This window comes from Biomphalaria glabrata, chromosome 14, assembly GCF_947242115.1.
Source record: "Biomphalaria glabrata chromosome 14, xgBioGlab47.1, whole genome shotgun sequence".
Classification (NCBI taxonomy): Eukaryota; Metazoa; Mollusca; class Gastropoda; family Planorbidae; genus Biomphalaria; species Biomphalaria glabrata.
This window is the reverse complement of record NC_074724.1, coordinates 18,393,758-18,406,187: the sequence shown is the minus strand read 5'-3', so window position 1 is coordinate 18,406,187 and position 12,430 is coordinate 18,393,758. Positions and strand designations below refer to the sequence as shown.

Genomic DNA, 12,430 nt, shown 5'->3' with positions numbered 1-12,430 from the left:
GTCAAGAGAAAGACTAGCAGCATGACCCCCTAGCTGTCAAGAGAAAGGCCACCAACATGACCCCCTAGCTGTCAAGAGAAAAGCCACCAACATGACCCCCTAGCTGTCAAGAGAAAAGCCACCAACATGACCCCTAGCTGTCAAGAGAAAGACTAGCAGCATGACCCCCTAGCTGTCAAGAGAAAGGCCACCAACATGACCCCCTAGCTGTCAAGAGAAAAGCCACCAACATGACCCCCTAGCTGTCAAGAGAAAAGCCACCAACATGACCCCTAGCTGTCAAGAGAAAGACTAGCAGCATGACCCCCTAGCTGTCAAGAGAAAGGCCACCAACATGATCCACTGGTTACAAGCTGTCAAGAGAAAGGCCACCAACATGACCCACTGGTGACAAGCTGTCAAGAGAAAAGCCACCAACATGACCCACTGGTGACAAGCTGTCAAGAGAAAGGCCACCAACATGACCCACTGGAGACAAGCTGTCAAGAGAAAGGCCACCAACATGACCCACTAGTGACTAGCTGTCAAGAGAAAGGCCACCAACACGACTGTTTTTTTTTTTGGCCGAAGGTTGTGAAACACTGCTTTATTCTCATATGTATGCATGCTGTGTGCGCTTATGCATAGGGTTAGGGTTTACTGGGCGTTAGGGTTAGCGTTTGGAAAAAAAATCCCCCCCCCACTCCAAAGTTCTGGATCCGCTAATCAGGCTTTTGAACATAGGCCTACTAACATAAAATCCTCAATAAATTCTTGGTACACCCCCCCCCCCATTCAAGCTTAATTAGCTATTGAGCAATAATTTTCAGATCAATTAAACCTAATCTAAACAGAAAAATCTAATTTAAATTTCGGTAAAGCAACATTGAGAAGATTGCACTAATAATCTAAATCTTTCCACCCAGCCCTCACTCATTGTGGGTTCCAAAAATGATACCCACCTAGGTATATATAAAATATTTTTATTCCTATTTCAATGACATCTACATCTACAATCTATTTTAATCCTATTTCAATGACATCTACATCTACAATCTATTTTAATCCTATTTCAATGACATCTACATCTAAATCTATTTTAGTCCTATTTCAATGACATCTACATCTACAATCTATTTTAGTCCTATTTCAATGACATCTACATCTACAATCTATTTTAGTCCTATTTCAATGACATCTACATCTACAATCTATTAAAATATAACCTAAACATCGACCCCGGGGGCCTATTATCCCCTATATCTCAAACTTTCAATAAACATTAAATATAACCTAAACACCGACCCCGGGGGAAGATGGAGGATTAGGCCTATTATCTCCCCTATATCTCAAACTTTCTAACCGGGTTAGGGAAACTCCATTGGGAATAGTAAGAGGTACAAATCTATTCGACCATTGAATGTACGGGCAAGAATTTAGAATAGCAATGATCATGCCAATGCCTTCTTGTTGCCGGTGGACAATTTAGGTTTTCTATTCGCCGTCTGGCCTCAGGGCAGGGGATTTTCTTTTGGCCTTTGTATTAAACCTCTAGCCGTCTCGTTCGAAAGCCACTTGCAGCCAGGTGTTCTCGTTTATGTCAGATAAAGCAAGATGCCGCCTACGCTGGTCTTTAAATCGGATGACACCTATGTTACACCATTCAGCTCACCAAAAAAGATTGGCCTAGGGTCACCCCCCAAACGGGGACCTACCCAGCGTAGCTGTCGAGCAGTCCCTGTATACTGTTGTGTGGTCCTAAGTCCACGATGGAGCGCAGATATAGTCCTTCTCTTACTAAGTAGAGCCTCCCTTAGTTTTACAATACCTCTATTCAAGTCAAAACTTCATGGAACCTGGAACCTGCATGGACGCTGATCTAAAAAAAACAGCTCTAGCGATTTTCCTAGAAATTTAACAGTTATTGTATATCTATGAGAACAGACTAACTCATTTTCTACACTAGGAAAATTCTAGTTTGACCGTTATAATGTTTCAAAGTATAAAAAAGAAAATTTAAATTTGGCTACAGAACTAGGTATACACAAATTTTAAGAGAAAAATTTCCATATGTATAATAAAGATTATTATTGTTATTATTATCTAGATCCAACATCGGTTTTGAAAGAATATCGCGTTCTTGGAAAAGCTATCGCTTTCAGAAATTTCCAAAATTAAAGCTTTATTGATTCAAGAGTTGAAAAAATTAATGTTCAGGAAAATTTGGTATATCGCATCGTCTTCTAAATCTAGATCCAAAGTTCTATCATTGGAAGGTGTACTAGATCTTTATTTTCCAGGATTTTTTTTCTTTGGGGGCGGAAAAAGGGGGGGGGGGGGTAAAAAATTGTCCTTTTTTAAAAAAAACCTAACATTCATTAGTTATTACAACAAAATCAATCGCTCTATAAGTTGTGTAAAGTAGGTATTAGGTTTTAAACATGTATTTTTAATGTTTTTCTTGTTTGAGATGTTTCATTGGATATTACAATGTATTTTATTCTTTTTTTTATTTACTAATGTTAAATTTAAAAGCATTATTTCAAAGTAATCATTTGTCCTCAGATGATTGATCTTGGCAACAGTTTTGTAACTGAACAGAAGGAACAGTTTAGTCATGTCAGTCAAACACTGGAGACCTCACTGGTGTTCATTATGAGGATACGTTCGGAGTTGAGTGGTAAGAACAGAAGTCTAGTTCCAGTCACAGACACTAACACATCAATATTGACGCTTTAGTTCATACTAATTAGTTAATAGGTCTTACAATTGTAAAGCAACTTCAACTTTAGCTTAAATTAACAAGACAATTATGAGCCTAAAGTATTTTTTAGAAATCTAATACTTAATTACCCTTGTATCATTTAAAATAATGATAAAATAATGTTCATTTCGAGTCATGCATGCTAAATAAAAATGTTACACTTGCATTTTCGATGAACTCATGTATCTTATCTTATCGTATCTTATATATATATATATATATATATATATATATATATATATATATATATATATATATATATGTTTATTTTGTTTAGAAGCTTCTATAACTTTCTCTTTCAGACAAATTCTTTGTATTTCTTTGGCATTATTGTTGCCAGGTCTTATTAGTTATCCATCATTTTTTATCCTGCAACTAAATGCATTTCAAAAAGTAAAGTCAGGTAAAGAACAGTCAGCTAGTTTAATGTATTAACATATGAATAGATCAAAACAGTTACTTCCCATGATATAGCAAGAAGTTGTCTAACATTGAGTATCTGTAAGTATTCCAAGTAAGGACAAAATGTATGTTTGGAAAATTGAAAGCTAATACAATGGCTACTCTTAAAACTACAAAGAGAGTTATAAAAACGGTCAAGATGTGGTCTGAAGAGGCTGTAGAAAAACTACGAGGATGCGTTGAGAAAACTAACTGGGAAATCTTTATTGAGAACTGTCCAGATATAAACGAACTAACAGAAACTGTTACCTCATATCTATCATTCTACGAGGAGTTAACAATTCCAACAAAAACAATACAAGTCTATGGAAACAATAAGCCCTGGATGACCAAAAAAATCAAACACCTTATTACTGAAAAGAAAACAAAGTATAAGGCTAGCAACGAAGAGTTTATAAATGCTAAAAATAAACTGAGAAAAGCAATAATTGAAGGGAAAAAAACATACAAAGAAAAAATTGAGAATTTCTTTGCAAAGAACAACTCAAAACAATGCTGGGAGGGATTAAAGAAAATAACAGGCTGCGCCTCAAAACGAAAACAAATTTTAGTGGCTGATGATGAGAAATTCGCCAACGAACTAAATTATTTTTATTCTCGTTTTGACAAAGAAGATTTTGTTGATCTACACAAAGAACTTTTCAACACTCTGTCCAAAGGAAAACAAGAGCCCTACGTCAATTTTGTAACGGAGGATGAAGTGACATTGTTATTTAAAAGAGTAGACGTAACAAAAGCTTGTGGACCAGACAAAATTAGTGGCAAGCTGATCAAGCTATGTGCGGAGCAAATTTCTTCTATCTTCTGTCATATCTTTAACCAGTCATTGCAAACGTGCGTAATTCCAAACATCTGGAAAACTTCAGAAATCATACCAGTGCCTAAGAAACCAAAAATAGATTGCTTAAATGATTTCCGCCCAGTAGCACTAACACCTATTGTTATGAAATGTTTTGAAAAATATATCCTTAAACAACTTGTAGCAAAAGTCAATAACAGCCTAGACCCTCACCAATTTGCATACAAAGCAGCTAGAGGAACTGAGGATGCCATTCTATTGCTTTTGGACCAGCTTTATAAGCATCTCGATATACCCAAAACATATGCACGAGTCCTCTTCGTAGATTTCTCCTCGGCTTTCAATACCATACAGCCACATCTAATGATAAACAAACTGAGTAACTTAAATGTAAGCCCTTACTTGCAAGCATGGGTTCTAAACTTTTTAACCCAACGGCCCCAGTATGTTAAAGTCAACAACACCAAATCGTCAACTCGAGTACTATGTACGGGTGCTCCACAAGGTTGTGTACTTTCTCCTGTGCTATACACTCTTTACACTAATGACATAAGAAGCATCTATGACTCAGTTAAACTCATTAAATTCGCTGATGATACTGCCATAGTCGGTCTTATTTCAGGAGACGAAACTCAGTATCGAAGCTCGATAGAAGAGTTTACAAACTGGTGCACCGACAACTTTCTAGAACTGAATGTAACAAAAACTAAAGAACTTATAATAGATTTTAGAAAGAAAAAACAAACTATACGTGAACTGCAAATAAACACTACATCTATAGAACAAGTAAAGGCATATAAATATCTAGGCATTATCATCAACAACAAGCTTTCATGGGAAGACCACCTTGGAACTCTGACAAAGAAAACAGCCCAGCGACTCTTTTTTCTATACAAACTCAACAGTTTTAAATTAAATAAGAAGATCCTTGAGACATTTTACGGCGCGACTGTACAAAATCTGCTAACATACGGAATAAGTTGTTGGCAAGGCAACGCCTCATCTAAACTGTTGCAACGTCTAGAAAACATCATTAAAAAAGCATCAAAAATTACACTCACATTACCACATTTAAAGGAACTTTTTGAACAAACGTGCCTAAGAAAAATCGAAAAAATCTTGGAAGACAACGGCCACCCGCTCCATCAGAACTACGCCAGGTCGTCGCGAAGTGGGCGACTGCTGTCAATCAAAACAAGAACGGAGCGGTACAAAAACTCGTTCGTACCTCACTCGGTCAGACTCTATCACCGCCACTCATTGATCAGGGAACATGAAATGCACCAAGATACCTGTGTGTAGTCGCTGAATGAACTCTTTATGTTGTCTGTTGTATTTATGTGTATTTTTCTGTTGTGTTGTCTTTATATGAGAAACGAGTCCTTGTAATCACAACAAATTTCCGTAAGGATCAATAAAGCAGTCTTAGTCTTAGTCTTAGTCTTTGCTGGGATCTTTTCAGGCCACAAGAAATAAATTCTCTACAAGAATGTGCACAATATACTTTTGTTGACCAGTCCATGGAGCTAAAGTGATACATTTGTCAAAAAGAATGTGCACTATTTACTTTTGTTGACCAATCAATGGAGCTTAAGTGATACATTTGTCAAAAAGAATGTGTACAATATACTTTTGTTGGCCAGTCAATGGAGCTAAAGTGATATATTTGTCAAAAAAGAATGTGCACTATTTACTTTTGTTGACCAGTTAATGGAGCTAAAGTGATACATTTGTCAAAAAGACTGTGCACTATTTACTTTTGTTGACCAATCAATGGAGCTAAAGTGATACATTTGTCAAAAAGAATGTGTACAATATACTTTTGTTGGCCAGTCAATGGAGCTAAAGTGATATATTTGTCAAAAAAGAATGTGCACAATTTACTTTTGTTGACCAGTCAATGGAGCTAAAGTAATACATTTGTCAAAAAGAATGTGCACAACTTACTTTTGTTGGCCAGTCAATGGAGCTAAAGTGATATATTTGTCAAAAAAGAATGTGCACAACTTACTTTTGTTGACCAGTCAATGGATCTAAAGGGATACATTTGTCAAAAAGAATGTGCACAACTTACTTTTGTTGAGCAGTCAATGTCTTTAGGTTATTAGCTCGTTGTATTCTGTTTCTGGACAGATTTGAAATGGATTGGTTTATTTTGGGGAAGGAGTGATGGTATTTAAGGAAAAGAATTAAAAAAAAAACGAAAATGAAAAAAAAAAAAACAGTACTAGCACCATAGTAGGGGAAGATAACTTAACACATAATGATAATGAAACTAAAGCTAAAATTCTAAATACTTTGCTCATCGTTCTAAGCCCCAGGACACAAAGACATATTCATTCATTTAAACCAAGTCGGGAAAAAAAGGAAATACAGATGGACAAGAAACACGGACCCAAAAACTATTAGCTAACAAAAAACACCTGATGGTATTTAGTCTAGATTACTACTCAAAGCAATGAGCTAGCACCAGTGTTCAAAACACTTGTCCAGGCATCACTAGATCAGGGCCATCAGTGCAGCAGGGTACTGAGGGACTCGAAAGAAGCTAACGTCACTCCCCTATTTAAAAAAGGAGAAAAAAAAGTCTGACCCAATAAACTATAGAGAAGTATCACTAACCAGCAAAACATGTAAATCCTAGAAAACATAATATGCAGGGACATTTCTCTCATACGAATGTCTGAATGTGTGTATAATCTATTTTTACAGATATATGTCCCTTTCAAAGTATGCGCGAATGACCGGAAGTGTATTTGTTTTCAGACAGAAGAGAGAAACCAGCGTCTGATATCTGCCATGAAGTAAATTAAAGTTTCTGTGTTTTCTCTCCACCATGTTATTACTATCTGCAATCACGGACTTATCCTTGATGCTGACTCTCCATGTATATCTCTCCACCACTGTTATTATTATCTGCAATCACGGACTTATCCTTGATGCTGACTCTCCATGTATATCTCTCCAGTGCCACTGTTTCCCAACCGTTAGTGCCAATTTTGAAGAGCTTCATGTCGTGTGTTTGTATCCACCAGGAGACCTTAAAAGTGGACGACCAGCGGCTCTCCTGCCTTTTGTTAGATCAACATACAGAATGTCTTGTGAAAGTCAATCTTGTGGCAATGCTTATATTATTTTTTTTTATTGGAAAGAGTGATAAATGATAAAGTTTTCGCAAGTGACTATTTTGTACTAAGTAATTCAACTGTCCACAGATGAATCCAATGAAAATTCAAGAATACCACTCCAACTTCCCAGAATTTTGTATAGCTCAAATTCATTTAAATCATTGGGTAAGTGTTTGTTAATTTTAGTTACATAAATCATCTTTTAATATATAAATATTTATACTAAGGACAATTTAATGTGTTTCATTTGATGTGTGATCGTTATGTTGGCCACATGACACCCTAGCTAACTGTAGGCCTCAGAAACAGATCATCTGCCCCAGAGATCACAAGGTCTGAAAAGGGAACTCATCTGATGTTTACTACAACAAAAAATGTTTCGTCTATTTCTCTTTATTCTCTCGGCTCAGTGGCCCACAGTCCTACCTGCCCCACCTTTAAACACATTTGTCTCCAACCCCTTTGCACCCGCTCCTGTTCCCATGTCTTGAAGTGTCCCAAGTGTTACTGCCACTCTACCTACTAGCCCTAGATCTCAACCCACTGTGATCTCCATCTCTTTTCCTTGCCCACTATACTCTCTTTGTCTTTTAACCTTCTGGCCTTAGTCGCAGTGTCCTATGGTCCACTTTACACTCTTTCATCCCCCAGATTTCTGTGTAGTGCTGGTCCAACAATTGACATTCTCTCTCTATCCCTTCTCCTTTTTTGTTTTGGTTTTCATTCTCTGACGCCCCCCCCCCCTCGCTCCAAACTTCCAATTGGATCCTTTCTCCACCTTACTATTTGCCGACTGTGGAGGTTAGTGAAATGGGTATATTGGACTCCACATAACCCTAACCTCTTTCTGAACATTGGTAACACATTTCCAGGCCCTAGGCAGACTTGCCTCTACCCAGGTCGATTCATAAGCTCAAGGAGTTTACCTCTCGCTATGCTGTAACATTGTCTGGCCGTGCTCCCGAGATGTCTTACCATCTCAGCTGTAACCTTGTCTGGCCGTGCTCCCGAGATGTCTTACCATCTCAGGTGTAACCTTGTCTGGCCGTGCTCCCGAGATGTCTTACCATCTCAGCTGTAACCTTGTCTGGCCGTGCTCCCGAGATGTCTTACCATCTCAGGTGTAACCTTGTCTGGCCGTGCTCCCGAGATGTCTTACCATCTCAGGTGTAACCTTGTCTGGCCGTGCTCCCGAGATGTCTTACCATCTCAGGTGTAACCTTGTCTGGCCGTGCTCCCGAGATGTCTTTACCATCTCAGGTGTAACCTTGTCTGGCCGTGCTCCCGAGATGTCTTACCATCTCAGGTGTAACCTTGTCTGGCCGTGCTCCCGAGATGTCTTACCATCTCAGGTGTAACCTTGTCTGGCCGTGCTCCCGAGATGTCTTACCATCTCAGGTGTAACCTTGTCTGGCCGTGCTCCCGAGATGTCTTACCATCTCAGGTGTAACCTTGTCTGGCCGTGGAGTCTTTCCATTTTTACACTTGGCAATCGCACTGTCCAGCTCAGCACGACAGAAGACTAGATCTGGATACAATAGTAATAGCGTCTATTCCCCTTTCGGGGGCCGCTAAACATTAAACAATTTGTTTATTAATTGTTGGTGATAAATTTTTTGCTTGATTTCAAAATAAGGGGAATAAATGCTATTTAATAAGAGGTGTGGATATATGTGTCGATATAGTCCCCTTATTCCACTTCCCATTCATGGTTTTAATTTTGCATAATTATTCATAGTCAATAACAATACATGTATTGTACACGAATCAATCCAAAAATTAAACAATTCGTTTTATATATAGCAGAAAGGGAGATAAACCCCGTAATTTTCAGATAGATCGTAGTACTTAGCGGTTCCTTCACTTAGATAAGCTTTGTTTTTAACAAGCATTCTTGTTTTCTATGTCTTGTTTTCTATTTGTTGTTTTTTAAATTTATTATAACTGTGTCTAGAGTTGAAACTAAAGTAATTATCCCATATATAAATGTATGTGTATCTGTTTCCCAAACATTAAATGTGAGCTGGTCCAGGCCTAGCAGCGCCATTTATAAGCTAATATGAAATTAGGGCCTACTTTAACTACACCAACGTCACACTCAGTTCAACGCACAAAGACCAATGTGTTAACTACCAGCCATGTAGACAATGATAGGAAGAGATTTGGTCTGTGCTGAGTGTGTACTTAATTTAATAGGCTTGTTCATAAATATGTTCTTACAATTTGTATTCTCAGTTTATTTAAACCAAACGTAACCTTTTTTTTCCTAAACTGTTAGAAAATAGTTCTGTGGCATTTTACGTCTCGAGAGATGACCTTTACACTTTGCAGCTTCTCGTGTGACAAAAGAGTCCAATCCTTGTTACACGATGCTGTCACCGGTTGGGCAGATGTAAACTCCAATCGCTGTTGCACTTTCACCCTTCTTTCTAAAATTTAGGACCCTTTCTTGTTGCTTGCTCTATATATGGATATATGGGCACGACATGGCCTAAATTGTGCCGATGTGCCAAAAACTCAAAACTCAAACTCAAACCCATATGGATGTATCCAGTGCCTCTTTTTCAAAACTGTTAAGTCGATTTTGAAGAGCTTGAAGTCGCGTTTGCATACATCAGTATACCTTAAAAGTGGGCTACCAGCGGCTCTCCAGCCTTCTATTAGATCACCCTACAGAATGCCTTTAAAATAGTAACATCGGAGAATACATACATAAATAATATTATTATTTTATATCATATTATTATAACTAATAATAACACTTAATAGATCAATGTTAGGAATAAAGAATAAAGATGTACGGTATATTTATACATTTATATTTCGCTTGTTGTTTATTTCGACTTCAGATCTGTTGTTAGAACGTATTAAAAAAGTGGAAGAAAAAGTCCAGTCTAACCAGGTCAGTACTGATATGATAACCAACATTATACCTCAAGCACTCGATGATATTAACGAGTTAAAGGACAACGCCCTCAACTACGTGGACACGGTTGATCGAATCAAAGATTTAGAAGAAAGAGTCCGAGACCTGGACACGGAGACTGAGGTCACATTGGTGAAAAGCAGCATTGCTCTTCTGGATGACGACGTGGAGGAACTGAAACTTCGATTTGAATCTTTCCTTAGAGCCTTCACTATAACTAAAAGCGAAAACTTTCGAAACTTTGTGAACATTGACCGAAGAATGAGTGATGTGGAAAGCAAAGGGTTAACTTCAGATGGAAATAAAGGAGACGAGGACATTTTGGCTCCAGCACACCAAGAAAGAAAATTAAGTGCTGCAGAAAGAAGTCATTTGATTGTGGCAGAAAGACTTCCATCGGTTATAGCTGAGAAGGATAAAGAGTCTGACGTTGTTTTTGAGGAAAGTGAAACAGAATTAAGTTTCAACAAAAATGCTATACAGGACGGAGCGGAAGAAAAGAAAAACCCATTAACAGTTCAACTAGAAATACAGAAAAACCCAAACACTGTTTCGAATAACATAGGTGGAAAGATAGAATCTAAAGACAGCTCCTGCTAAAAAAAATAAATTTGGCCTTAATGTTATTAAGTGGTTGTAATAATTTTCTTAGCATGTAAAACTGTTGTTTTAGTATTGTTATAAATATACTGTAATAATTTTATTGAAATGTAAACTAATGATCTAATGCTTTATGAAACTATTGTAATAGCTGTAATATTAATGTCAATATTGTGTAAAATTATTTAAATGCTGTTATTAATTGTTAAATTATTTTTATAATTATCCAAATGTTGTAAACCAGCATTATGTGAATGTTTCGTAATTTTAAATAATTGTGTCTAGCCACATAATAATAATTGTACACATGGGCGTAGCCAGGATTTTTTTCAGGGGGTATTGTTTTCTAACCCTTCTCCCCCCCCCCCCCGCCATAGCTCTCTCTCTCTCTCTCTCTTGAATCCTGGAATAGGTTCTTCCTTGAGTTAGTGGAAAGACTGTAGACACCCCGCCTGGGGGAGCGCTGTGAGCTCCCCGATCAGGGTGCAGGGCAGAGCCCCACAGCCAAGCACTTTTTACGCTATTTATTTTTTAAAAAAGCAAATTCTGAGGTATCTACAGTGCATTATTCTGCTATTAAAAATTATTTAGCTCAGAAACCAATTCTGCTATTTAGTGCACATTATTAATGGAGTGACTGGTAGAAATGTGTATCCCCACTTAGCTACGCTCATGGTATTTGGTGACTGCAGCTTGCTTTAGAATTTATATCGAAAATGGAACTTTTATGGTCAAAACCATCTTTGGTGGGTGGGTTAAACTAAAAAATCTCTATAAGTTTTTTTTTTAACACAAACTCAAAACCCCTTAGCTACTTTCTTAAAATTTAGTGACTGTATTATGCTTTCAAATAATATTGAAGAGGGTTTTTTAACCTTAAAGCTCTCTGTAGGAGGTTTTAAATTCAAAACCACCTGGAGGGGGTTTAAAACTTAAATCTTTCTGAAGTGGGGGATTAAACTCAAAACCTCATTGTCTACGCTCATAGAATTTTGTGACTGTAGTTTGCTTTAATTTTATATTGAAGAGACGGCTTTTAGCTTCAAATCGCACTGTAGAGGGGTTTTAAACTCAAAACCCTCTGCAGGTGGTTATAACTAAACCCATCCAGAGTTTTTTTTACCCTTCTTGGCTACGCTCATAGAATTTGGTGACTGTTTTATGCTTTTGTCTTATAGTGGAGAGGGGATTTTATCGTAAACAAAAATTGGAGGGGGTTTTAAACTCAAAATCCCCTTTGGCTACGCTCATGGAATTTGGTGGCTGTCTTTTGCATTATTTTGGTTTTATAGAAGAGGGGCATTTAAACCCATAACTCACTGGAGGGGGGATTTTAAACTCAAAACCCCCATTGGCTGCGCTGGGGCGAGTGACATTAAATTCTCATCTAAAATAAACAAAATCAAAGCAAAAAAAAAAATCAGTCACTAAATTCCATTCCCCTGCGGGAGGATTTCATTTCCGGGGGTGGGGGAGTTGAACCCCCAAACCATCACCTTGGCTACGCCCATGATAATACTACAAATAATAGAAAGGCTTGTCTTCTAGTCTATTCCTTCCAATCATTTGTAAACACTGTCTACCGAGAGATTTAGTCAACTAACTGTTCCTTCCAATCATTTGTAAACACTATTTACCGAGGGATTTAGCCTATAGTTTTTCCTATCATTTTTGAACACCATGTTTTGAGGAATCTAGTCTAGCTATTCAAGTCAGAACTACATGGAACCTTTCAGAACATGCATAGAACCTTGGCTCTAACGATTTTCCTA

The 12,430-nt window shown here is 37.6% G+C and overlaps 1 protein-coding gene across 3 annotated transcripts in view; it reads left to right on the top strand.

Annotated features, from left to right (window-relative positions):
- The window catches only part of LOC106055226 (uncharacterized), a 29,089-nt gene extending 17,011 nt beyond the window's left edge, over window positions 1-12,078 (top strand). For all 3 annotated transcript variants that reach the window (XM_056010911.1, XM_056010910.1, XM_056010909.1), the window contains 3 exons: window positions 2,545-2,659; window positions 7,220-7,297; window positions 9,982-12,078. In XM_056010911.1, the coding sequence (XP_055866886.1) occupies window positions 2,545-2,659; window positions 7,220-7,297; window positions 9,982-10,658 (870 nt within the window). In that variant the 3' untranslated portion in view covers window positions 10,659-12,078. The remainder of the gene's footprint in view (window positions 1-2,544; window positions 2,660-7,219; window positions 7,298-9,981) is intronic.
- The last annotated feature ends 352 nt before the right edge of the window (window positions 12,079-12,430 follow it).